The sequence below is a fragment of the Pituophis catenifer genome, unplaced genomic scaffold, assembly GCF_029215685.1.
Source record: "Pituophis catenifer annectens isolate HBS135680 unplaced genomic scaffold, rPitCat1.0.hap2 SCAF_14, whole genome shotgun sequence".
NCBI lineage: Eukaryota > Metazoa > Chordata > Lepidosauria > Squamata > Colubridae > Pituophis > Pituophis catenifer.
Genome location: NW_027256894.1, coordinates 19394686 through 19422189, shown reverse-complemented (window position 1 = coordinate 19422189; position 27504 = coordinate 19394686). Strand labels below are relative to the sequence as shown.

The 27504-nt window shown below is 45.3% G+C and overlaps 1 protein-coding gene across 1 annotated transcript in view; it reads left to right on the top strand.

The window, feature by feature from the left end:
• CELF6 (CUGBP Elav-like family member 6) overlaps nt 1-18020 on the top strand; it is a 108665-nt gene extending 90645 nt beyond the window's left edge. The window contains exons 9-15 of the mRNA XM_070953774.1: nt 5034-5177; nt 7519-7663; nt 9029-9178; nt 11232-11294; nt 13433-13513; nt 14952-15095; nt 17893-18020. Of these exons, the coding sequence (XP_070809875.1) occupies nt 5034-5177; nt 7519-7663; nt 9029-9178; nt 11232-11294; nt 13433-13513; nt 14952-15095; nt 17893-18020 (855 nt within the window). The remainder of the gene's footprint in view (nt 1-5033; nt 5178-7518; nt 7664-9028; nt 9179-11231; nt 11295-13432; nt 13514-14951; nt 15096-17892) is intronic.
• Nucleotides 18021-27504: the final 9484 nt, after the last annotated feature.

The following is a 27504-nucleotide window of genomic DNA, read 5'->3' as shown; positions in this document are numbered from 1 at the left end:
TTTTTTTTTTTTCAGCAGATACATTCTCACTGTGCCCAGAGAGAGAGAAATATCTGCCTTTACCTAGGATGGAACTCACAGCCTCCTGATTGTGAGGCGAGAGCTCCACCTCTAGGCCACCGCGCCACTCCAGAATAATACATTTAAATACATAAAATAAAACATTGATATTGATCTCGTATTACAAACGAACCATTTATGCTCAAAAGGTGCTTTCAAAATGGGCTTCTGAATGAAGCCCTGAAATGAATCACAAGGCAATAAATACCCCTTGTTTTGCTATAATAATTTTAAACTGTGAGATTTGTGGAAATTTGCAAACATTTGTGGAGTCTAGTGGCTGTGTGTTAGTTTGTGGTCCATTCTTGGAAAAGAATTTAAGGTCGAGTTTACTGAAGATAGTGTATATATATATATTTTTTCCAGCATCCAAGTTTACAGACTCCTTGAAATCTATTTACAGATTTGTAGTGATTCCTGAAAAGGTTCTTTTCCGGCTTTTTCTTTAAAAGCAAGTCAGATCTTCTGATTGCATGGAACTAATTTCCAAACTGAATTGAAAGTGAGCAGGCTCAGAATAAACCGGCATTATTGGCTAAGCTCTGGTTGACAATTGAGGTAGAAGTGCTGGGTGAAAGGCTCCATCTCTTGAAGGAACCCTTAAGGACCCCACAGTCAACTTGTCTAAGATGAGGAGATACTTGACCTTTCTGTCCCTGTGCGGGTTCCCCCGATTTCTACCACCATCATCCTGAGAATTAGCATAGAGTTACACTAAGACTCCCCATAACTGGGGAGAGGGGGTTTCCTCTATAAACTGCCCTCAAAACCAATCTCTAGAGGTGCTAAAATGGGAGAGCTTCCAGTACAGTCCCTTCATTTTCCACACGCTTCCTTCCTTCTTTCCCTCCCATTTTTTCTTTCCTTCCTTCCTTCCTCTCTCTCCCTCCTTCCTTCCTCCCTTCACCCCTACCTCTTTTCTTCCTTTCTTTCTTCCGTCTTTCTTCCCCTCCCTTCATTCACCTCTCCTGCCTTCCTTCTTGCCTTCCTTCCTGCCTTCCTTTCTTTTCCTTCCTTCCTTTCTCTCCTTTCTTCCTCCCTTCACCCTACCCCTACCTCTTTTCTTCCTTTCTTTCTTCCGTCTTTCTTCCCCCTCCCTTCATTCACCTCTCCTGCCTTCCTGCCTTACTCTGCCTTTACCTCTTTTCTTCCTTCCTTCCTTCCTTCCTTCCTTTCTCTTCCTTTCTTTCTTCCTCTCTCTCCTTTCTTCTTCCCTTCACCTCTACCCCTACCTCTTTTCTTCCTTTCATCTTTCTTACCCCTCCCTTCCTTTACCTCTCCTGCCTTCCTTCCTTACTTCTCTTCCTTTCTTCCTTCCTTCCTTCCTTCCCCTCTTTTCTTCCGTCCTCTCTCTCTCTCTCTGTGTCCCCTCTCCCTCTCTCTCTCTCTCTACCGTTACCCACTTCCTTCTTTTCTTTTCCTCACCTTCCCTCCCTCACCCAAACACACATTTTCTCCCCCTTTTGTTCCATCGGCTGCTAATTTATCATCTCGGCGATTGGATCAGATTCTTGGGGATCAAATCACTTGTTGCAAAAAATAACTCTTTGCTGTTTATTCTGATCAGCAGCTGTGTTCTCCAAGCAGGTGTCAGGAGGTAATTGAATCACCGGCTTGAGAAAACTGCCATTTAATTAACAATGAAGGTCATAGTTCTAAATGAGAGTGAGAGGGAAAAGGAGGGAGCCGAGGCCCCAGGAGTCGCGGTGATTATAGAAGAGGATTGAACCGATCAGCAGTTGCAAGGAGGTTGGGCTGACAATGAACTCCAGTGGCCCCAGATGAGTTTGGAAGGGGACAAAGAGTTTGGAGCGAGGTAAATGTGAAGGAAGGAAGTAGGTAGAGGAAGCAAAGGAGGTGGAAGGACAGAAGAAAGAAAGGAACAGAACAGATAGAGGTAGAGAGGAAGGGAGGGAAGCAAGGTAGAAAGGAAAGAAGGAGGGAGGGAAGGAAGGCAGGAAGAAGGGAAGGAAGGAAGGAAGGAAAGAAGGAGGGAGAGTAGGAAGGAGGGAGGGAGGGAAGAAGGAGGGAAGGAAGGAAGGAAGGAAAGAAGGAAGCAAGGAGGGAGGGTAGGAAGGAAAGAAGGAGGGAGGAAGGAAGGAAGGAAAGGAGGGAGGGAAGGAAGGAAGGAGGGAAGGAAGGAGGGTAGGAAAGAAGGAGAGAGGGAGGGAAGAAGGAGGGAGGGAAGGAAGCAAGGAAGGAAAGAAGAAAGCAAGGAGGGAGGGTAGGAAGGAAAGAAGGACTAGAGCATGAAGGGAGGGAGAGAGGGAAGATGGGAAGGAGGGAAGGAAAGAAAGAAGGAAAAAGGGAGGGAGGAAGGAAGGAAGGAAGGAAGGAAGGAAGGAAGGAAGGAAGGAAGGAAGGAAGGAAGGAAGGATTCATCTATTGACTGTTGACATCAAAAACAGAAGGCACAAAAAAAGTCCTTTCCAAACAAAATCACCCGTGCTTCTTAGAGGAGCCCATCCCAAAGCAGAGATGCACTAACTCCCCTGAAGATTATAACCCCCAACCCTAAGGTGGTAGAAAGGGGAAACTGTCAAGTACACAACCGGAGCCTAATCAGGATCACTCTGTTTGTCGTGAAACCTAAGTGTAAATGAGCCCCTCCCTCTCAAAAACTTTTTTTTAAAATCAATCTTGGCCTTGGGGGAAAAAAATAACATGCCTGGATCCTGGGAATAAAAATGCATTTCGGGAAACGGTCACTGCAAGGATTAGCACGTTTATCTCCAAGCTTCTCTCGGCCCCCAAACAGACTGTGGCTGTTTCATTACAGGGACAAAATCTATCCCATTCCTTGTAAATAAAGATAAGGCTTGTTTTCTTAAATAAGGCTAGTTAGCTGGAACCCATGGAGAGTCAATTCCGGTTGAGATAGCAGAAGTCTCCCATCAATTGTTTCCATGGACACGACGGGCTAAGCAGACTAGCTCAGAATCCTGGAGCTTTTTGCAAATGTCAGCTCCGTGGCGGGTGGACTTCAGAATCTATTGTGGGCAGTAGAGTTGGGTGACCAGGGATGGTTTATGTCATTTGGGGGTAATAGAAAGGAGTGCTGGCTAGACAAGAGTTGCTTTTGATAGGTTAGAATAGAATAGAATAGAATAGAATAGAATAGAATAGAATAGAATAGAATAGAATAGAATAGAATAGAAAGAATAGAATAGAATAGAATAGAATAGAATAGAATAGAATAGAATAGAATAGAATAGAATAGAATAGAATAGAATAGAATAGAATAGAATAGAAATTTTTATTGGCCAAGAGTGATTGGACACACAAGGAATTTGTCTTTGGTGCATACGCTCTTGGAGTACATAAAAGAAAAGATACGTTCGTCAAGAATCATAAGGTATAATACTTAATGATAGTCAGAATAGAATAGAATAGAAAAGAATAGAATAGAATAGAATTCTTTATTGGCCAAGTGTGATTGGACACACAAGGAATTTGTCTTTAGAATAGAATAGAATAGAATAGAATAGAATAGAATAGAATAGAATAGAATAGAATAGAATAGAATAGAATAGAATAGAATAGAATAGAATTCTTTATTGGCCAAGTGTGATTGGACACACATGGAATTTGTCTTTGGTGCCTATGCTCTCAGTGTACATAAAAGAAAAGATACGTTCATAAAGAATCATAAGGTACAACACTTAATGATAGTCATAGGGTACAAATAAGCAATCAGGAAACAATATCAATATAAATTGTAAGGATACAAGCAACAAAATTACAGTCATACAGTCATAGTGGAAGGAGATGGGTGATAGGAACGTTGAGAAGACTAATAGTAATGCAGACTTAGTGAATAGTTTGACAGCGTTGAGGGAATTATTTGTTTAGCAGAGTGATGGCGTTCGGGAAAAAACTGTCCTTGTGTCTAGTTGTTCTGGTGTGCAGTGCTCTATAGCGTCGTTTTGAAGGTAGGAGTTGAAACAGTTTATGTCGAGGATGAGTGATGGTAAGTCTCTTGACTAGATGCAGCCTGTTTTTCAGTAAAATCTGGGTGGGGGGAAAAAAATCTGGTGAAAAGAAGGGCTAAGGGTGATATGATAGCAGTGTTCTAATATTTGAGGGGCTGCCACAGAGAAGAGGGGGTCAAATTAATCTCCAAAGCACCAGAAGGCAGGAAAAGAAGCAACTGTTGGAAACTAATCAAGGAGAGAAGCAACTTAGAACTAAGGAGGAATTTCCTGAGAGTAAGAGCAATTTATCAGTGGAACAACTGGCCTCCAGAAGTTGTAAATGCTCCAACACTGGAGGTTTTTAAGAAGATGTTGGATAACCATTTGTCTGAAGTGGTGTAGGGTTTCCTGCCTAAGCAGGGGGCTAGACTAGAAGACCTCCAAGGTCCCTTCCAACTCTGTTATTCTATCAATCACTTTTTTCAGTGCCGTGGTGTCCGAGGGGTTGTAAGCAGTGGTGAAATCCAATTTTTTTTTTTACTACCGGTTCTGTTGGCGTGGCTTGATGGGTGTGGTCTGGCTTGGTGGGCGTGGCTTGGTGGGCGTGTCAGGGGAAGGATATTGCAAAATTTCCATTCCCGCCCCACTCCTGGGGGAAGGATATTGCAAAATCTCCATTCCCGCCCCACTCCTGGGGGAAGGATATTGCAAAATCTCCGTTCCCACCCCACTCTGGGGCCAGCCAGAGATGGTATTTGCCAGTTCTCCAAACTACTCAAAATTTCCACTACCGGTTCTCCAGAACCTGCTGGATTTCACCCCTGCTTACAACCCCTCGTTTGTAAGTCAAGAACCACCTCTAGCAGATACCAAAGGAAGAGAAGCTCCCAAATAAAGGGGCCACCCTACTCTTCAACATTGTGCCTCTCTGTTGCAACTGCCTTTTCCCATAAGATTCATTTGCAAGACTCCTCCGTTCGAACCAATGCACCAGTGATGGATACAATCTGCCCCACTCTCTCTCTCTTTCTGCCTCTGCTTCTCTCTTCCCTCTGCCAGGGTGCGTCCTCCAGCTTAGTTGTGAAGTTTGCCGACACGGACAAGGAGCGGACTTTGCGGCGGATGCATCAGATGGCAGGACAGCTGGGCATCTTTAATCCCATGACGATCCAGTTTGGAGCCTACGGAGCATACACACAAGCGGTAGGAGATGCTGGACGCCCCAACAGTAGGGCACCATTATTTCCCATAAAGGTGAAGCAGGAACGTTTGGACAAGCCAGAAGGTGCTAGTTGGGTGAGGAATCAACCAAGGCTCCCTGGTTCTCTGTTCTTTCTCCTTTACCTGAGAGGGAGGCACCATTTGACCCAAACCAGGGTCACCTTAAACACTCAAAGAGCCATTTGGACCCGTTTCCCACAGAAAAGAAAACACCGGGAGCCACAAAACTCTTCCCGTGCCTGACTATTTCTTGAGCGGCCACAGAACTAGCATATGTAGTTGAATTAAACGTTCTGTTTTCTTCTGAAACTTTTTTCCTTTGTTGGATTTATCCATGGTTGGCCTACCAGAGGTTGAAAAGCTCAACAAATCGTGTGCCGGCAGGTGTCGCACATTGGCGGTTGTGATGCATATTTTGAGTGACAGGGAACCGCAGCAAAGAGGTGAAAGAGCCACATGCAGCTCCAGAGCCGCAGGTTGCTGACCCCTGACCTAAAATGATTTAGGCTAAGTCTGGGAAAGCAAAGCAGGATAGTTGTTGTATGGGAGATTCCCTCAAACCCATCAGCTCATCTGGAAGGACACTTTTATCATCCAGAGATGCCACATATCCTTGCTGGAGAGAACAGTGATGGGCACTGCCCTCCACTGGCCAATGCAAGCTTCTGCATTGCTAACTGGAAGGAGACAAACATCGATGGTCCTTTCCTGGAGATAGAACAAGCATATATATTTGTTGATACATGAAAAGGCCAGAGAAGTTGGTTCAAATCTCATGTCAGCTGTGATGGTTTTAGAAGGAGGTAGACCACACAGTGGGAAGATGATGGCAGCCTTCATCTGTTCTCCACTCCAATCCCCATCAGCCCAAGACAAGCATGGCTGGAAAACAGAGATGCCAGAAGTTCTGGAATATCTGGAGGAACGCTGGTTCTCCACCCTGACCTTAGCACCCTTAGCTGGTTAGGCTCACAGGGAGGGTTGATGAAAGAAGTTACCCCACGGGTGCTTTTCAAAAGGCAGCTAGACTTCCTTAGCTTTTTCCTTGAAGACGTTTGAAGCTTCTTCAGTTGCTTCAGTAGTGTAGAAGGTTCTTGGATGAGAAGCAACACATCTTCAAGGACAAAAACTAAGAAAGTTCAAAAGTTGCCTTTTGAAAAGCATCTTTGGGACAACCATGACCTGGATGATTGAGAATTTCCATAGACCTGTGATGGCGAACCTATGGCACATGTGCCACAGGTGGCGCACGGAGCCATATCAGTGGGCACGCGAGCGTTGCCCTACCTCAGCTGCAGCACACATGCACGCACCGGCCAGCTGATTTTGGGGCCTTCCGTGCCCACCGAAAGTCAGGAAACAGGCTGTTTCTGGCCTCCAGAGGGCCTCCAGGGGGTGGGGAAGGCTGTTTTTGCCCTCCCCAGGCTCCTAAAACGCCTCTGGAGCCTGGGGAGAGCGAAAAAAAGGGCCGACTGGGCCCATCGTGCCATCACGTGCCAAAAGCGGGGGGTGCCGGGGGGGTTGTCACATGCGCATGCGTGGGGGGGGCGCATTGAATTATGGGTATGGGCATGCACGCACATGTCCTCCCGCGCTTCCCCTGCTTTTGGCCCACAGTGGCAAAAAGGTTAGCCATCCCTGCCATAGACATTGATGAAAGAAGCTATATCAAGGCAGTTGTCCATCTGAAGGCGTCTGTCAAGTTTCGAGGTCGTCTCAAATAAATTGCATTTCAAACAAAGTCTTTGATAAAAACTCCCATTTATTAAGCACGACATTCTAAATCCTGGCTCATCGCAGCCAACACTGACTTCCAGACCCAAAACCCTCCCTTTCCGTTCCCCACTCCCCTGCACTCATTGGCCATCTTCCAAGTCATTCTACCCTTAATCTACCGCTCCAGCTCAAAGGAATTTCCCCCCTCCCATCTCATCTCCTAGGGGATATTATCTCCAGGGAAAATAAGTCGGTGAAAAGTCAAACTTCCCTTTCCATACGCCTCCGCTTCTCCTTCTTATGTCAGCACTAGAGTAAATGAAGCTTGAAGTGCTGACAGCATCATTTCAATGTCCCTCAATGTTAGTCTTCACAGGACTAGAACTTCCTCAAGAAGTCCAAAAGGCCAGTCTCCATCTGGAGGTAGTGGGAGGATGTTCCTTGGAGGTTGCCCCTGACTAGAAAAAGAAGACCAGTCTTTACCAGTGAAGTCCAAACTAACGTTGCCCTTCTTCCCCTCTTCCTTTTCTCCTGTCCTCCACCTTCTTTCTTTCCCTGGCTGTTCTCCTTCCGCCTCTCTCCCCACGTGTGTCCTTCTTTCCTTAAGATAATGCAGCAGCAGGCAGCGCTCATGGCTGCCGCACAAGGAAGTTGTCTCAACCCCATGGCAGCCATCGCGGCAGCACAGATGCAGCAGATGGCTGCTTTCAACGTGAGCGGCTTGGTCGCAGCTCCTATGACACCCTCATCAGGTAGGAGCCTTCCTACGTGATCTCCTTGTGAGGTAACCAAGAAAGAAGAGCCAGGTGGAAGTCCAATAAACCTCAGAGCTTCTTCCACAGTAGATCCCTTGCTCAGCATCTTCCCGTCAGGGAAGACGGGTGCTCAAAGTGGACTTATCTGACTCTTCAGCCTCCACTGAAAGATTCTTGTTTTATTTTAGCAATAGCAATAGCGCTTAGACTTATCGTATTTTTCGAAGTATAAGACGCTCCGGACTATAAGACGCACCAACCTTTTTGGGGGAGGGAAACAAGAAAAAGAAATCAGCCTCCCAGCAATTTTGCCTCCTTGCAGCAAACAGCAAAGAGTCTGCTTTACTTTCATTTTCGTTTTCAGCATAGCTTGATTAGCACAAGAAAAAAAAAAATCTCCTCCCAGCAATTTACCTCCTTGCAGCAAGCAGCAGAGGCCCGCGCAGCAATAGGCAATGGGAATCCCTGCAGCCTGAAACAGCTGAGAGTCAGGAGGCCAATGGATAATCAACTTTTGCTAATTGGGCTGTGCTGAAGCTGAAATGGGCTGTTTCTTCTTGCTGCAAGGAGGTAAATTGCTGGGAGGCAGAGGCCATAGGGTGGGAGCCAGTGGGTGGGCAGGGGTACATTTGGTGTATAAGACACACCTAAATTTTCACCCCCTTTTGGGGGGGAAAGGTGCATCTTATACTCCAAAAAATACGGTATATACCGCTTCACAGTGCTTTACAGCCCTCTCTGAGCAGTTTACAATGTCAGCATCTTGCCCCCAACAATCCGGATCCTCATTTTACTCCAAAGGTAATAAACAAACAAACAAACAAAATTCCACCATAGAAAGAACGGTTGCAGGAACTGGGTATATCTAGTTTAATGAAAAGAAAGTCCAGGGGGTGACATGATAGCAGCATTCCAATATCTCAGGGGCTGCCCCAAAGAAGAGGGAGTCAAGCTATTCTCCAAAGCACCAGAAGGCAGGACAAGAAGCAACGGGTGGAAACTAACCAAGGAGAAAAGCAACCTAGAACAAAGGAGAAATTTCCTGACAGTGAGGACAATTAATCAGTGGAACAACTTAACTCCAGAAGTCATGAATTTTCCAACACTGGAGGTTTTTAAGAAGATGTTGGATAACCATTTGTCTGAAATGGCTTCCTGCTTGAGCGGGGGGTTGGATTAGAAGATCTCCAAGGTCCCTTCCCATTCTGTTATTCATTCCACAAGATTTCCCCAGTTCCATCGGGAAGCAAACCATATTCTCTATATTCGCCTTTTCCTTTCCCGCTCGGTCTTCGTTTAACGGCTTCCTCTGCCCTAATCCCTTTGCCTCTCTCTTTGCCTTCTTTCGTTCGGGCGCTTCAGGTACAAGCACACCTCCAGGGATCAGCACAGCTCCAGTCCCCAGCATAGCTACCCCCATTGGCGTCAATGGGTTTAGCCCTCTCCCACCACAGACTAACGGACAGCCAGCATCGGAAACCATTTACACCAACGGGATCCATCCGTACCCGGGTAAGATTTTGGACAAAGAAAGCGGCCGTCAGTGGAGATGGTGATGGGTGTATCCCTGTCTGTGCTAAAGCAGGGAAGAAATACCCTCTTTTCCAGCCCTGCAAGTCGGTTGATCGACTGGTACTGTGGACTGTAAACAGAGACCCTGGGCTTTTTCTAATTATAGGAAGAAATATCCTTCTGGGTTCAGCTCCAAGTGGGGAAAAAAAGACACTGGAAACATGGAAACTGCTTGGAAAGATGGTTTAATGGTGGACAGGATCAAATGGCTTGAGTTCCTGAACAGAAAAGGGGCGAGATACAGCGAGTCCCTGGATTTTTATGCTTTCTCTGGGTTTGAACTTCCTGGGGCCCCGAAAGAGTATCCTGATTGGTTGTCAGACTCCCAGGGGGTGGGGTTGTCAGACTCCCAGGGGGTGGAGGGTCTTAGCTAGCCTTGCTGGCTGATGTAATCTTCCCAGGTGCCGTGTGGTGAGTTTCTGTCCTAGATGGGTCCCATTGCATTGCAGATGAAGGTCCATTGACAAAGATTGAGTTTCTGCCTCTGGCCCATTAACAAAAGGGGGGGGCAGGAAAGTGGGAGCTGCTTTGTCTTTAAAACATGTTTCTCCATTTCTCAACCAGGGAAACATAATATTCTGCCTTTTTAATATTTCCTAAAATATTTCATTCTTCCAGGAAAGGGGTGGGTGCTAACTTCCTACACAGGCAAGATAAAATAAGGATCTTCTAAAAAGGCACTCCAGTCTTCCTCCAGATGTTGCTAAAAGCCATCTCCCACTTGCCTGACCTGGGAAAGGGATGGGAAAGGAGGATGGGAATGGCCACCGCATCTGGATGGCCACAGGTTGCTCTGCCAGGGGCGAGATACAGCGAGTCCCTGGATTTTTATGCTTTCTCTGGGTTTGAACTTCCAGGGCCCCCGAAAGAGTATCCTGATTGGTTGTCAGACTCCCAGGGGGTGGGGGGTCTTAGCTAGCCTTGCTGGCTGATGTAATCTTCCCAGGTGCCGTGTGGTGAGTTCCTGTCCTAGATGGGTCCCATTGTGTTGCAGATGAAGGTCCATTGACAAAGATTGAGTTTCTGCCTCTGGCCCATTAACAAAAGGGTGGGTGGGGCAGGAAGGTGGGAGCTGCTTTGTCTTTAAAACATGTTTCTCCATTTCTCAACCAGGGAAACATAATATTCTGCCTTTTTAATATTTCCTAAAATATTTCATTCTTCCAGGAAAGGGGTGGGTGCTAACTTCCTACACAGGCAAGATAAAATAACGATCTTCTAAAAAGGCACTCCAGTCTTCCTCCAAATGTTGCTAAAAGCCATCTCCCACTTGCCTGGCCTGGGAAAGGGATGGGAAAGGAGGATGGGAACGGCCACGGCATCTGGATGGCCACAGGTTGCTCTGCCAGGGGCGAGATACAGCGAGTCCCTGGATTTTTATGCTTTCTCTGGGTTTGAACTTCCTGGGCCCCCGAAAGAGTATCCTGATTGGTTGTCAGACTCCCAGGGGGTGGGGGGGTCTTAGCTAGCCTTGTTGGCTGATGTAATCTTCCCAGGTGCCGTGTGGTGAGTTTCTGTCCTAGATGGGTCCCATTGTGTTGCAGATGAAGGTCCATTGACAAAGATTGAGTTTCTGCCTCTGGCCCATTAACAAAAGGGTGGGTGGGGCAGGAAGGTGGGAGCTGCTTTGTCTTTAAAACCTGTTTCTCCATTTCTCAACCAGGGAAACATAATATTCTGCCTTTTTAATATTTCCTAAAATATTTCATTCTTCCAGGAAAGGGGTGGGTGCTAACTTCCTACACAGGCAAGATAAAATAACGATCTTCTAAAAAGGCGCTCCACTCTTCCTCCAGATGTTGCTAAAACTCCCACTTGCCTGACCTGGGAAAGGGATGGGAAAGGAGGATGGGAACGGCCACCGCATCTGGATGGCCACAGGTTGCTCTGCCAGGGTTTGGGCAAGTCAAAACTGATCGCACTGCGCTCACGGGGGCCGTTCTCCGATGGACTCTGCTTATTCTCGTCCTTCTTCCTTCTTTTCTCTTCCCAGCTCAAAGTCCCACCGTGGCAGATCCCTTGCAACAAGCCTACGCAGGCATGCAGCACTATGCAGGTCTCAACATTGCTTTGGCCCTCTCTTCCCCTCCCTCCCTCTCCACCCTCCTCCCTGGGTCTCTTCCTCTTTTCCTGCACCTCTCTTGGCTTTGGTCCCTTGGCAACTTTTGTGATGCAAACTGGGGGTGGGAGAGGCAACCAGGCATTCGGGGCACACACGTTTGGAGAGCAGGATGAGGTTAGGGATGCGTGGGTGTGGCAAGTTAGAGGACTGGAGGCTAAAACACATGAACGATTGCTGGAATTGGGTATGTGTAGTTTAATGAAAAGAAGGACTAGGGGAGACGTGATAGCAGTCTTCCAATATCTCAGGGGCTGCCCCAAAGAAGAGGGAGTCAAGCTATTCTCCAAACCACGTGAGGGCAGGACAAGAAGCAATGGGTGGAAACTAACCAAGGAGAGAAGCAACTTAGAACTAAGGAGAAATTTCCTGACAGTGAGAACAATTAATCAGTGGAACAACTGGCCTCCAGAAGTTGTGAATGCTCCAACACTGGAAGTTTTTAAGAAGATGTTGGATAACCATTTGTCTGAAGTGGTGTAGGGTTTCCTGCCTAAGCAGGAGGTTGGACTAGAAGACCTCCAAGGTCCCTTCCAACTCTGTTATTCTATTTCTAAGTACCTTGGTTTACAAGCCTAGACCACACCTGAGTAAGAAAGCTCTCCCACAGGTAGGGATTAAAAAGGGAAGTGATGGTGGATCGTGCCACCAATGAACTTCATGGTTGGGTTTCCAAGAAATTTTACACAGGGACAAGCAGGAATGAAGTTCCAGCCAAGGAGAATATTGGTAGCTCGGGGTTGAAACATGGGGTCCTTGGTGCTCTCTGAGCTTGGTTGATTTCTTGCAGAGTTTCCATCACCCAAACTTCATCAGTGCTAGGAATGAAGTTTCTGGTGGGGCAGAAAAGGAGCTGGGTTTAATTATATGAGATTTTCCAGAGTCTTCCATGTTTTGTGAAAGTGCGTCGCGTGCTTCCGGTCTGTGGCTGTTTTTTAAGGGGTGTCTCTTTCTCCATCGCTCCTTGGAATGACCAAGTGTCTATACAGCTTGGCAAGTCCCATGGTCCCCTTTAGTGAGCTGTGGGATGGAGGACTTGAGAAGAAGGGAAAGGGCTGGAGATCAAATGGAGGCTCCCTACTTCTCAGCCGCTTGAAGACAATTCTCCCTTGTGATTTTTCCACCATGTTCTTTCTTGGTGACCCTCCATATCAAAGCAGATCTCCTCATCGCTGGAGGAGATGTCTCAGGGATTGGAGGAGCTTCTGGTGGTTGGTAGAGAAGAGACCGAGCAAATCCATGAGACGGGCAAATCTCTGCCTCTAAAGATAGCTTTCTAAGTAGGCTGGACCCATCATCCCCAGCCAGCAGGACCAGTGGAAGTTCAAATCATACCCCAAAACACCAGGAGAGCCCCAGTTTGGGTTTTACTAATCTTACCCCATATGCTCAGTTTAGATGAAATTCAGCATAGTGCAAGTTCTCTGCAGATCAACCAAGCTATACAGTGGAATCTTAGAAGTCTTCGTATTTGATGTTTTATGGGGCCGTGGGGGAGGGGGGAGGAGTGAGTAGGGCCACACAGGGGTGGGCTTCAAAATTTTAGCAAGGGATTCTCTGCCCGGTTGCTGGGTAGGCGTGGCCATGGTGGGCGTGGCACCACGGGAGGGGGGCATTTTTGCCCTCCCCAGGCTCCAGAGGCTTTCCTCGAGCATCCAGGAGGGTGAAAATAGCCTCCCCAGGCTCCGGAGGCCCTCTGGAGGCTGGAAACGGGTCCATTTCCGGGCTTCCTGAACTTCCGGTAAGACGATTTTTCGCGCACCCTGGTCTCCGCACACACCTTGCACTTACCTACATCCAAAACAGGCCGTGTGGGGACTCCTGGGAGGGGAGGGGTGGGCGGGGCCATCCAGGAGTGGGATTTGGGGGTTCTCAGAACTGCACAGAATCTTAGCTAGAGGTTCTCCCGAACTCCTGCAACTCCTCAGCAGCCCCACCCCTGGGGCCACATATATGGCAGGACATGATCACACTCACATGGGACCATATTCGTTGGTTTGGTGTACCCCTTTCTCCCCCATGAAAGCACAGTGTTATGCTTGCTTGGGCCTGATCCGTCTGTTTCTGTGTTCTAGCAGCATATCCAGCCGCCTATGCACCAATCAGCCAAGCCTTCCCACAGCAAACTCCCATCATCCCCCAACAACAGAGAGAAGGTGAGGAGGAATGCAAAGGTTGGGTCTCCTGGAGGATGGGGGGGACCCCATTTTCCACAAGGCCCACAAGGTCTTCTTCTGAGCAACTTCCTATTTTGGAGGGGGGGTCGCACCAAGATTTATTGGTTCAATTTATATGCCACCCTTTTCCGGAGACTCAGGGCAGCTTACAATGCGTTAAGCAATAGCCTTCATACTTTTGTATTTACCTGCTTAGTAGGGCTTTTGGCCCCCCCTAAGCGGTGTTCTTTTTTTATACAAAGTCAGCTTATTGCCCCCACAATCCGGGTCCTCGTTTTACCCACCTTAGAAAGGATGGAAGGCTGAGTCAACCTTGAGCCTGGTGAGATTTGAACTTGCAGTAATTGCAGGCAGCTCAATGTTAAATGCTGCCTTAGTAGGAGGCATTAGCATTAATTGCAGGCAGCTGGTGTTACTTAACAGTGCTTTAGTCTGCTGCACCACCAAGGCTCTACCAAGATCAAAATGGCTTTGTAGAAACGTGGAACAGACCTGTCTAAAAGTCACCACGTTACAAAAAAAAAAAGACGTTGAGACTTTGGAAAAAGTTCAAAGAAGAGTAATTGAGCTGATTAAAGGCCTGGAGACTAAAACATATGAAGAACAGTTGCGGGAACTGGGTATGGCTAGTCTAGAGAAAAGAAGGACTAGGGGGAACATGATAGCAGGATTTTAGTAATTTGAGGGGCTGCCGCAAGGAAGTGGGGTCCAAAGCACAGAGGGCAGGACAAGAAACAATGAATGGAAGATACTCAAGGAGAGAAGCAACCTGGAATTAAAGAGAAACTCCCTAACAGTGAGGACAATTAAACAGTGGAACAGAAGTTGCCTCCAGAAATCGTGGAGGTTTTTAAGAAGAGACTGGGACAGTCAACTTGTCTGAAATGGTATAAGAACTTCTGCTTGAGCAGAGGGCTGGACTAGAAGACCTCCAAGGTCCCTTCCAGCTTCTGTTCTGATTAGGTTTCTCAGTAAAATAATAGTAAGTGTACAAGAAAAGAGTAAAACAAAACAAAAGTATGTAAATGTTACATAAGTTAGTCTGCCTCTCAGGAGAACAGGCAGTATTGAAAACGTTGTAGATTATGCCATATGACTGTTGGCCATTTTAACTAAGGAGTCGGCGAATTGAAAATCAATTCATTTGGAAGGCATCTGAGTCGGGGAGATTTACTTAACCAATCAATGGTGGGGATTAATTACTTTTTAAGTTCATTGACAAAACCCAACGCATTGAGGACACAAATGCAACAAGAAAGTTGGTCGATGCGCGATATTTATTTATTTATTTGTTCAACTTGCATGCCGCCTTTCTCCGAAGACTCAAGATAGTTAAAAGTTGTCTACATTTGGTCTCTTTTGCTCTTCTTACACAACGTCCTTTCCTCTCTTTGGTGTGCCTGTGTTGCCATCCTAGGTCCTGAAGGCTGTAACCTCTTCATTTATCACCTGCCCCAAGAGTTTGGCGATGCAGAACTCATGCAGATGTTCCTGCCTTTTGGCAGCGTCATCTCTGCCAAAGTCTTCGTTGATCGTGCCACCAACCAAAGTAAATGCTTTGGTAAGTCCCAGCCGACTTCCTTCAAGGTTCCTTTATGAGTTGGTTTTGATTTCAACTTTTAGACAAGTTAAGTCAAAAGATGAAATATCAGCAAAGGGGCATGTGGGTGGCAAAATGCTGATTAAAGTTGACTATTCACAGGAGTCAGATCCAGCAAATGGTCCAGTAGACGTTACAGTCCAAGTTAAAAATTGGGGGGAAGAGGCAGATGAACAGACTAAGACCCTTAGAGGGGGAAGATAGGTTTGAAAGCAAGATAGGGGCCTGGGTAGAAATGTTAGAAATTAGGCAGTGGAAGAGGATAGAGGTGGGAGGAATACCTAGATTAAACATCCAAGAAGTAGGTAAAGATTTAAGAGAGGAATTTGGGAGGCAAGCAAAAAAAAAACAACAACAACCCATAGCTATTAAAGTATTGAAGGGGCAAGGGACGATGGATAGATGATTTCTTTTTACTTTATATATTATTGTCTTAATTTACTCTTCTTCTTTCCTATTTTTCTTGTAAAGCGTAGCAAATAAAGTATTGAAGCGGGCAAGAGATGATAGATAGATGATTTTTTCCCTGTTGTTCTGAGTTATTTTTTCTTTTCTCTCACTCTCTTCTTCCTTTTCCTTTTTTTCTTTTTTTTAAGTCGGTGACATGATTAGAAGTTAGACAGGAAAGAAAGGAAAAGTTTCTTAATAAAGGGTGATATGATCAAAAGCTAGAATAAGTGATAGAAACAAGAAAAGGAGGAATATTAGTGTATACTTTTTACATCATAAAATGAAAGTAATAACAAGAGAAAATATGGAATAATTGAATAATGATAGATTATAAATTAATATAAGTATGCATTATTATTAGAAATATATAAGCGGATTGAATGTAAGGATTATGATTAACTTGATTAGTTTTATTTGTATTAGAATGTATGACACAGGTGCCACACTGTTTGATTTGATTTGATATTTTGATTTTTTTTAAAAAAAACTAAGACCTTGGCCTAAGCCCAAAGCATTGAGTCTAGAACAGAGATCAGACATAAGTTACTGTCTGAATTAATTTTAAATAGTCTGGCAATCTCAGCACCATAATTTAATCCAACCTTGTATGAAAATATCTTGCAAGATACAGTAGTGGTTTTTGCATCCTGAAATCTTGTAAGAATCCTATGTGAAGAAGACGAATGTCTTGTGTGATTTGGCCAACTTCTGAGATTTCAGCCATTAAAAACTTCAGCCAACAAAGATGTATGAAAGTAATTAATGTTGGAATTCCCTAGAAGCCATCTGGGGTTTGATGGTGGTTCTTATATGGCTGTTACACTACACAACTTCCAGGCTAATAGTTTGCTAGAATTTTTATTTGTTTATTGATTTCTTTAAACAGTCCCAAGTTTCCAGTACCAATGCTGAGATTATCCTCTTCTGAAGCCAGAATTTAAACTGGCCTAGTTGAATTCTGGTGGACCTTTATCCAGTCAGGCGATCACAAATTGGTTATTTACGGGACCGCCTGCTACCACCAATAGCCTCCCACCGACCAGTACGCTCCCATAGAGAGGGGCTCCTCCGGGTGCCGTCGGCCAAACAATGTCAACTGGCGGCCCCCAGGGGGAGAGCCTTCTCTGTGGGGGCACCTACTATCTGGAACGAGCTCCCCCCCGAGATACGGAGGATTCCGGATCTGTGTACCTTCCGTCGCACGCTTAAGACGTTCCTATTCCAGCAAGCCGGCCTGACCTAAACTTCTCCGCTTTTAAATGGGAATTTTAAATTTGGTTTTAAATTATTGGGGTTTTAAATATGGTTCAGCCAAATTTATTTAATTTGTTTTATCTCTATTTTAAATTTTGTACTTTCATGTTTTATTTTTATGGCTGTTCACCGCCCTGAGTCCTTCGGGAGTAGGGCGGTATACAAATTCAATAAATACAAATACAAATACAAATACAAATTGAGAAGATTAATATCCACCTGCTTGGAGTTAGATAAAGGTCCATGGAATTCAATGGCAGTTGGACTTTGTCCACTTGTGGCTCTGTAGAGATTCTAGGCTCGTGGTGGCGAACCTATGGCACGCATGCCACAGGTGGCATGTGGAACCATATCAGTGGGCATGTGAACTCAGCTCCGGCATGCATGCTTGCACCGGCCGGCTGATTTTCAGGCCTTCTGGGCCCACCGGAAGTAGGGAAACAGGCTTTTTCCTGACTCCGGAGGGCCTGAAGGGGGTGGGGAAGGCCCGTTTTTTGCTCTCCCCAGGCTCCAGAGCCTCTCTAGGAGCCTGGGGAGGGTGAAAACGGCTTTCCCCACCCACCCCCTGAAGGCCCTCCGGAGGCCGGAAACGGCCCATTTGCTGACTTCCGGTGGGACCAGAAGGCTCGGTTTTTGCTCTCCCCAGGCTCCAGAGCCTCTCTAGGAGCCTGGGGAAGGCAAAAATGGCCTCCCCCCCACAAAAGCCCTCCGGAGGCTGAAAATGGCTCATTTACTGACTTCCTGTCCCACTTTCCAGCCTCCAGAGGGCCTCCGGGGTGTGCATAGAATTATGGGTGTGGGCACGCGCGCATGTGACCCTCTAAGCTCCCCCTGCTTTTGGCACGCGATGGCAAAAAGGTTAGCCATCACTGTTCTAGCCTGATCCCTCGTTTAACTCCACCCTCAAGTTCTACCATTCCTTCTCCTACAATCATGCAACTTATGGTCCCAAGAGCCCAAGGAATGTGCCCTCTTTCATTTTTCTCTTCTAATCCTTCACCCAACCCCCATCACCCCCATCACTCACGTCTTTGGCTGGCGGCTCCTTTCCCAGGTTTCGTCAGTTTTGACAATCCAACTAGTGCCCAGGCAGCCATTCAAGCCATGAACGGCTTCCAGATCGGCATGAAGAGGCTAAAGGTCCAATTAAAGAGGCCAAAAGATGCAAATCGACCCTACTGATCCCTGTTCACCCCGGCTCGGAAAACAGGTAAGGCATTGGCAGGCGATGCTTCAGCCAGGTAACCAAGCTCAGGAAGGTAATGGCAGAAATCAGTCTTTCCTTCCCGGATAGCAAAGGGGCAGAATGACCATCTTCTAATGATGAGGTGTCCATAGCAAACCAGCAATAATGAAAGTCATGCCATCACCATGACTTGACTTACCTACCTGGGTCAAGGTGCATCAGGACACGTGTACATAAGGGTGGCACGTTGAGGTCACCAAGGGCAAGTCATTTGGGCCCCCATTGCAATTTGCCCCGGTTCCCAGGATCCTTTGAGGGTAGTGAAGATCTGATTGGAAACTTCGCCCCAAAGAGAAACGAGCAAGAGTGGAGAAGAACCCATGAAACGGGTGTCCAGTTTAAGGTGGAGGATCTCAAGGAGTTTGGTGGTTTGAGCCAAACTATATCTTGGCAGGAAAATATCTCACTGTGTACTTTATAAGTTAGGTTCACTAAATTTCCTCTTCGGTGGGTTACATGGAAAGAGGAGTGCTTTCTAAGGGGGAACGTGTGAGTGTGTGTCTGCAAAAGAGAGGAAGAGAGGATCTGTGCCCATGAGTACAAGTACCTGTAGAAAGAAGTCCAGAAAGAACTTTCTTAGGTGAGATCAAAGGTCTGTCTACTCCACTTTCTGTTGACCTAGTCAAATGCCACTGGGGAACCCTCCAGGAAGAAATCAGTAAGAAAATATCATTCTGCTATTGATATTCAAGCTCATAACTATCTCCGATACGGTTGGGAATACAATGCCATCATGATTAACGGTCATCAATCTCCTTCTCCTCCATGAATCTCTTCAATGCTTTGAAAATCCATCCAAGTCGGTTGCCATCACCAATTTTATGGGACTTAATTCCATCTGTTGATGACCTGCTGGGTAACAAAGTACTTCCTTTTGTCTTACCTAAATCTCCAACCATTCAGTGTCACTCAGCTTCTCTGGGTTCAGCTCATTCATGAGACAGCCCCAGGCCTTCAAATGTATATTGGGAGACAACATTGATTCTTACTCTAGTGTAGCTCCTGAATACATTTAGCCCAGTATGGCAGTGACTTCTCAATTTTGGCAAGTTTAAGACATGTGGACTTCAACTCCCAGAATTCCCCAGCCAACATAGAATTCTGGGAGTTGAAGTCCACATGTCTTAAACTTGCCAAAGTTGAGAAACACTTCAGTATGGGCAACTTCATTACTCAGGTTATCACTGCTACAAAATTAGCACTTATACAGAGAAATGTTTTGGAATAACTTACTGATGGAAATTATTGCTGTATTTTAATGAGCACATGGGGTGATCAGCTTGATATAGATATCCAATTAAGGGGCAACTCTAGAAGATCTTACCCCAAAATTTAGCAAGGTGAGACTTGGTTCCTTGGGTGAGAAATTCCAGAATTGGATCGGAATGCTACGGACACCATCCTCGAAAGACGTTGGTGAGAAATATTTCCATGCTGTTGCCAAGAATATCATGGAATACAGGTCATCATCAGGAGAAGTTCAACTTGAGGGAACATTGAGTTCTACTTTTAATGTGCACATAGACACGTGCACACATAATATATGGGCACTGGGACATAGATACACCTTTTCAGGTTTGTGCATTGACAGCTTCACTTCCCTCAACTACTCCATTGCTCTGTTTTTCTCCCAAGTGCCCCTTTTCTTGAATCCCACTTTTATTGGATAACCAGGTCAAATGAAAAGAGGAGGGTTGAAATCTGATATGGATGCAACTGATTGTAGAACTGTCAGAAAGAGGCCCAGCCTTTAAAGTCTTGTCACTACAGCTCCCTTTTTACAACCCTACAATCCCTTAATTCGGGGTAGAGTCTGGCTGACTGAATAGGGCTGAGCATTTACTGGCCAGATACCCTTCCTGACACCTACAGGGAGTTCACAGCAGATATTTTTTTCTTTGTGCCCTAGGAGAGAAACATCTGCCTCCACCTAGGATTGAACTCTCAGCCTTCTGAGTGAGAGGCGAGCATCTTCACCACTAGGCCACCACACTGCTCATTGTCTTGTCACTATAACAACATCTTAAATTTCTGAAGGGCCACTGGAAACCTTTCTGTGATGTGGAGATACCACTGACAGGGACTTGTTTCCCACCCCTCCAAATCCTACTCTATAGTAATCTACTCCAGGATATCAAGCGGATGGGAAAGAACTTGATTTGATGAAGTGAACAGGCTTTCAGACGAGATGGGATAAATGTAGAAAATGATTCCTTGTCGATTCAAGTTATGATCTGGAAAGATGATGGAAGGAAAGGAAACTCTCTCTTGCTTGTAACATCATCAGAACAAAACAGATACTACTTAACAGCTCAGGGAATATGGGGGTTCAAAATAAATACGTGGGTTCAGACAGCCAACTTTGGAATTGTCGAGCAACAAAAAGATCTGTAGAAGAGAAGATACGTAGATCAAGGGTTGAACTCTGAAGTCCTTGGTGCTCTCTGAGCTTGGGCATTTGCTTGCAAGGTCTGCAGAGAGAACATTTCTCCCTTGAGTGACTTGCAAACAGGTTCCATTCCTACTTTAAGCCAGATAAATTTGAGTAGAGTTACTAGAGAAGGAGGGACGCGGTGGCTCAGGGGCTAAGACGCTGAGCTTGTCAATCAAAAGGTCGGCAGTTCAGCAGTTCGAATCCCGAGTGCCGCATAACGGGGTGAGCTCCCGTTACTTGTCCCAGCTTCTGCCAACCTAGCAGTTCGAAAGCACGTAAAAAATGCAAGTAGAAAAATAGGGACCACCTTTGGTGGGAAGGGAACAGCGTTCCGTGCGCCTTTGGCGTTGAGTCATGCCGGCCACATGACCACAGAGATGTCTTCGGACAGTGCTGGCTCTTCGGCTTTGAAACGGAGATGAGCACTGCCCCCTAGAATTGGGAACAACTAGCACATATGTGCGAGGGGAACCTTTGCCTTTACCTTCACTACAGAAGGAGTCTTCTCAGTTCAGCATCCATTGTTCCGGTTTGGAAAATTTTGAATGCCAGCATCACCCAAGCAATTGTTTTAAAGTGTAGAGAGGCAACCCTGTTCTTGGTGATCCTTGGATAGGATGAGTCATGGAATGCGAATAAACACGTGCAAGTAAGCAGTTGTAAAGCATGTTAAAAGGGGAGAGGTGTAACCAACCCCCTTGTTTTGTGGAGTCCTTGGTGCTCTCTGAGCTTGGTGGTTTTCTTGCAGACGGTTCATTACTCAACTTGGTAATGTAACTTCACTGCACTGATGCTGTTACAAAGCAGGGTAATGAAATGTCTGAAAGAAACCCCTCCCCCCCTAAGCTCAGAGAGTGCCAAGGACTGCACAGTTCAGTCCTTGGCGCTGAACTAGAAATATTCTATTCAATTGACAAACCTCTGCTTATTTTAGCCAAGGAAAGCTCACCACAATGGGGGTAAATAGGGAAGGTGCCCAGTCAAGGAGGCTTAGTAAAAGTCCAGTGCTAGATGGTGTTACTAGAAGTGTCATATTTATGATTGGAAAAGTACATTTACAACTCAATGTAGAATTCCTCATGATAATTTACATATGGCCTCCCTAGAGTTATATTACCTAATTGAGATGAGCAATCACACAGTTTCATCTCTCTTTTTCTTTCTTTCTTCTTTCTTTCTTTCTTTCTTTCTTTCTTTCTTTCTTTCTTTCTTTCTTTCTTTCTTTCTTCTTTCTTTTCTCTCTCTCTCTCTCTTTCTTTTCTTCCTTCTTTCTTTCCTTCTTTCCTTCCTCAGGGAATTGCTTTTCTTTTAACCACCCCATTTGTATTTCAGTCTGGGACACGGTTCTTCTAAAAGCATCACTTGGTTATATGCCATAAGGAGGGTTTTTTATTTTTATTTTTTTTGGACAATTTATTCCATTTTGAGTTCCATGGTTCCAAACCAAGTTAGGAATTTGAGGAAGAACGAGGAGGAAGGGGAGGGGGGAAAGATTCCAAAGTGGAAAAGTAGAAAGAAAGAAGAAGAAAAAAAGATTTGTCAAGCTTCTATCAGCTTTCTATGGAAAGGAAGTTTTTTTTTTAAAAAAAGCAAAGAAATCCACTTATTAGAAGAAATGCTGTTTTATTGACACATGTTTTTAACTTCTGGGATACATGTTCTGGAATCAAGTATCCTATCTTCTGCTTTCCTAAGATAACATTTCTGCCTCCAACTAGAAGATAGGAACTGCTAGGATGCCTACCTACCCATTGCTAAAAAAAAAAAATGAAACCCATTGCATACGAAAACAAAGAATGCAAGTATGTGTGCTCCATACAGATGATATCCCTCTGCATTTGCTCATTAATAGGTAGAAATGCAAATTTAATTTGCCCTACATGAAACGGAAATATAGGATCATCCGTCCTGGAGAGGATTGTGATTAGATGGTCACTGGAACATCTGGTGTCCCAAAAGGCAACTGGATTTTGTTTTTCCTGAAGATCCTTTGCTTCTCATCCAAGAAGCTTCTCCAGTTCCGAAGGGAAGAAGCTTTTTTGGATGAGAAGCGATACGTCTTCAAGGAACAGCAAAGGAAGTCTTGAAAAAAAGCACCTTTGGGACAACCACGGATGACTGAAAAGCTCCATAGACATCTCACCAGAAGACTGTTATAGAAAGGAAACATCTGGTCTCCCCCCCCCTTTTTTTTTTTTTAAGCTTTGGACTGAGCCAGTTCCATGAAAGGGATATGGGATGGACAGTTGGGTGGGGGGAACTTTAGAAGAGAGTTCTAAAGTGGAAGAGGAACCACCAGAAGAAACGATAACAAAACCTGGGAACTCGATCAAACCGATTCATATTTTTTTTCCTTTATATTTTTGTTTCCTCCGACCCATCCACTACTGTGTATCTCTAACCAGACCAGGCCAATCATAGCTCCAAGGATGACCCCACAGTTGCCTAGCAACCCTCTAGCTGTTATGGGAGATCCAATCACAAAACTCTCCCTTCCAAATTATCTGAAACTGTAAGTGACTTCACTCATGTTGTCATCGACCTCTCTCCGATGACGCCATGTGGCCAGTTGTAATCTTGTTGCATGAACTTGACGTTGATCTTTCTATATCTCTGCTTTATTTTTTTATTTATTTATTTATTTATTATTATTATTATTATCAGTTCTTCTTCCCACCCACCCCTTCCCTCTTCTCTTCTGGCGGTTGTGCAGTGCCATATTGATGCCCATGATGGATAGTTTTTGGAGTGCTGATTGGTCAGTCTTTTTACTAGTTGTGGATTCTTTGAGCCCATAAATTCCACTTTGTCCTCCTTTGTATCTTCTTCTTTTCCTCTCTGTTGTGACGTGACAATGATGTATGTGCCCTTTATGTATGATCATGATGGCTGGATAAAACGGTTGGGGTTGACCTAAGAAATCAGGTTGTAGAAGAAATAGCAAGATACGTTACTCATTTCCCTATCTAGCTTCCCAGCTCCCCAAACATGACACACTCTCTGAAGTTAACTCAAAAGATTCCTTTATTAGGAGCGCCGGCAGCCCCGGCAAAAGGTTTCTCTCTCAACGCAGGCTAACAAGTCTGTCCGTCCGGGAGATGAATAGTTGTCTGCCACATCCATTCATCTCCGCCCCCTGCCTTTTATCCCCAGAACTAGGGTGAGATTTCGCTAGCAGCGGTGGCTCTTCCGTCCCAAGGACCAGCCCATAGATTTTCACTGCTCTCCTCTCCTCTGCCTTCTGTGCATCCGTGCATCAGGCACTGGACCCAGCTGTTCTACCTCTTCCTCATCAGCCACCTCCAGATCTGGGGTCTGTTGACTCTCCATCTGAGGGTTGACGGATGGCCCAGGCTCTGCCTCCGTCTCTCTCTCTCTCTGACAGCTCCATTCCCTCTTCCCCCTCGGAGCTCTCAGGTTGCCTTATCGCTGGCCCTGACTCCCACACCATCTCCTCCTCCTCTGATTCGGCTGCCGGAGGGACCGGCAGCCAACGGGCCACAACACCCTGTTTTCCTCACACGACTTCCGATGTGTTGGATCTGAACTTTCATAATCCTCTTCTCTGGGTTGTTCAAGCAGCATCTAGAGAACTATCTCACAGAGGTACTTTAATTTGGATTTCTGCTTTGGAGGTTTGGATTAAATGGCCCCTTCCAATTCCTAGGATTCCGAATGTTTATGGAAACTCAAGTCCAACATATCTGAGGATCGCCAGGCTTGAAAATTATAATTGTTTATATTTATAGTTGCTGCATTACCCCCTCAAAAAAGGACTATCATTGCACAAGCTTAAAAACCATAAGGACCTTCCTTTGGTTGATACCCAATGCTCTTTTATAGCAGATAAGAGCAAGCGGATGCTTTGCCTGCATAAGATTCAGAGTCCATTCCCTGCATTTCCAAAGGGTGCTGGGAAGAAGTATCTGAAACTTGAGGGAACTTGCCAATAAGCTCACAGTACTGGATCAACAGATCAGGGAGCCGATGTGGTATATAAGCAGCTCTGAACTGTGATGGATCAACAGCAGCATCAGTTCCAATTAGAATTTGGACGAGACACCCCCTAAGACCAGAAGCTGGACAAGGAGGTCAAAAACCAATCCACAAGAAGGCGGTGTTGTTGCCAAGATCATTAAGATGATCCTTTAGATCATGGGTCTCCAACCTTGGCAACTTTAAGCCTGGAGGACTTCAACTCCTTCTGGGAGTTGAAGTCCTCCAGGCTTAAAGTTGCCAAGCTTGGAGACCCCTGCTTTAGATCACTAAATCCCCACAAGTCAATTGCATCTCAAGGGATATTTTCTTTTATACTTTAATGTAAATATATTCAATAGACAGGAGGGTAACGGGAACCCTGAAACCTGACCTAAAGGGACATGTAAGAGTCCATCCACATCTCTTGACAATCCCTTGGACGTAAATGGAACTGGAGAATCTTGGCCCAGTCATACATTTAAAAGTCAACCGGGGGGCATTTAGAACCAATTCTTTTTTCTGTGAGATGGAGAGACACCAGTTAAGATTCCAGGTTAAGAGAAATCCTAGAGCGGTCTTTCTCAACCTTGACCCCTTTAAGATGTGTGGACTTCAACTCCCAAAATTCCTCAGCCAGCCATACTCAATTCTGGGAATTGAAGTCCACACATTTCCAAGACTCTGAACACAGTGCTTCTCAACCTTTGCGATTTTAAGACAAGTGGACTTCACCTCCCAACTTCAGCATGGCTGCCTGGAGAATTCCCTGGGAGTTGAGGCCCACATGTCTTAAAGCAGCCAAGGTTGAAGAAGGCTGTCCTAGAGACTAGCCAGGCTTCAGAATCCAGCTTTTTTGGGGACGGACGTTGAATACTGTTTCAGAGTTCCAAGTAACACCCTCAATGAAAGAAAACTCCAGAGCTTGAGTTTCTTCAAAGTTACATTGTATTAGAGATGTCATATTGGCACATCTCTCAGGGACGCGGTGGCTCAGTGGCTAAGACGCTGAGCTTGTTGATCGAAAGGCCGGCAGTTCAGCGGTTCAAATCCCTAGTGCCGCGTAACGGGGTGAGCTCCCGTTACTTGTCCCAGCTTCTGCCAACCTAGCAGTTCGAAAGCATGTAAAAAATGCAAGTAGAAAAATAGGGACCACCTTTGGTGGGAAGGGAACAGCATTCTGTGCGTCTTTGGCATTTAGTTATGACCATGGAGATGTCTTCGGACAGCGCTGGCTCTTCGGCTTTGAAACGGAGATGACCACCACCCTCTAGAATCGGGAATGGCTAGCACATATGTGCGAGGGGAATCTTTACCTTTACCTTTATTGGCACATCTGGGAAAACCCAAATCTGAAAGTTTCCAAGTTTTCCCCACCCAAAGGAAAGTTCAAGTCCCTGCCCAACACCCACAAACAAGTCCATTACACGGCCCAATCAAACATCATTCCAACTGAAGATGCCTCCCAGTTCCAGCCTTCCAGGTTGCAGGGCAAGATGTCCTTGACTTCTTGAGAAAGGAATGTTATTATGACTATATATCACCCTTGCTCCATACAATCCCCCCCTCCCAGTTTCCCACAGTAGTAAACGTGGCAGGTCTGAAGGCCTAATACAAAAGATGGCTTCCAGGCCTGGCCGCTGTTGCCCTTTGGAGGAGCCCCAATTAGGACATGATTCCCTTCCCCCCCATATCAAGACTTTTGGAGGCCTTCAGTCAGCAGAAGTTCCTCAAAGGACGACGCGTGTCTTCCTCTCTTCGCCCTCCTTCACCTTCTCCCTCTGTCTTGCAGATTGGATGCCACGCGGCATACGAAGAGTATTTCCCCTTGTCCCATGTGCCGTATCCAGAACTTGTTAACTTTCTTTGCAACATATCACGGCGGAAAAAAGGAAGCGATAAAAAGAGTTCAACGCAGAGGCGAAGCAGAGGTGCTCGGGAAAAGAAAGAGCTCGTTCCGTTCTATATTTTTTTTCTTTCTCTCTCTCTATCTCTCTCTCTCTCTTTCTTTCTCTCTCTGTTTTTTTTTTTCCCTGCCCTTTCTTTTTAAATTTTTTTCAAATCGGCTGGAACTCGGTTTTTCGTTTTCGTTTTGGGTTCTGTTTCGGTTTTTTGTTGTTGGTTTTTTTGACGATGACGATGACGATGATTTTGGTCTCTTTAAGGCAAGAGAAAAAACACATAAACAAAACAAAACAAAACAAACTACCAAGGAGGTGGTTGTGGCCAAAACTTGGACCTGAGGGAAAGAGACTTGTGATTCTCTTTGCCGACTCGAAACTCCATGGATGGGAACGGGGCCGCTGTAGAAGACTTTTTTTCTTTTGGGAAAAAAAGAAAGAAAGAAAGAAAGAATTATAATGAGGAAGGGCGAGGAAAAAACAGAAACAACAAGCGTCCCTCACAGCAGAAGAGTGGGACTTTGTGAGAGAAAAGGTTGTGGGTATATGACGCCTGCGGCCGGGACCAGCTCCTCTCAAAAGACACTTGTCCGATTTTTTCACGATTCAGAAGAGGGAGGGAACGAAAGACCTAAAACCAAAGCTGATGGATTTGGACCAGGGAAACGCCTTTGTTTTCAACGGGGAATGAAAAAAAACAAAAAACAAAAAGGGAATTTGTTTTTCTCCGCGTCTGTTTGGGAAAGGAAAGAAAAGAAAGAAAGGAAAAAAAAACACCAGTTAACAAAGAGGATGTTGAACCTAACCGGAGAGAGATAGAGAGAGAGATATATAATATGTCTATATATCTTTTATCCCATGGATTGAGTGAATAAGAGTCACAGGATTTTTTTGCCCCAGTCCTGGGAGATTGGATTAACTTCTTTCAAAGTCATATCATTCCTTAGAGTTTAGGGACCAAAGGACTATTGCTTTTTTAATATATATATAAATATAAATATATATATATATATATAAATTAATTAATTTAAAAAACAAAAGAAAAAAACTCAAAGAGGTTTAAAAAAAAGACGCAAGCAAGCAAGCAAACAAATCAAAAAGAAAACAAGA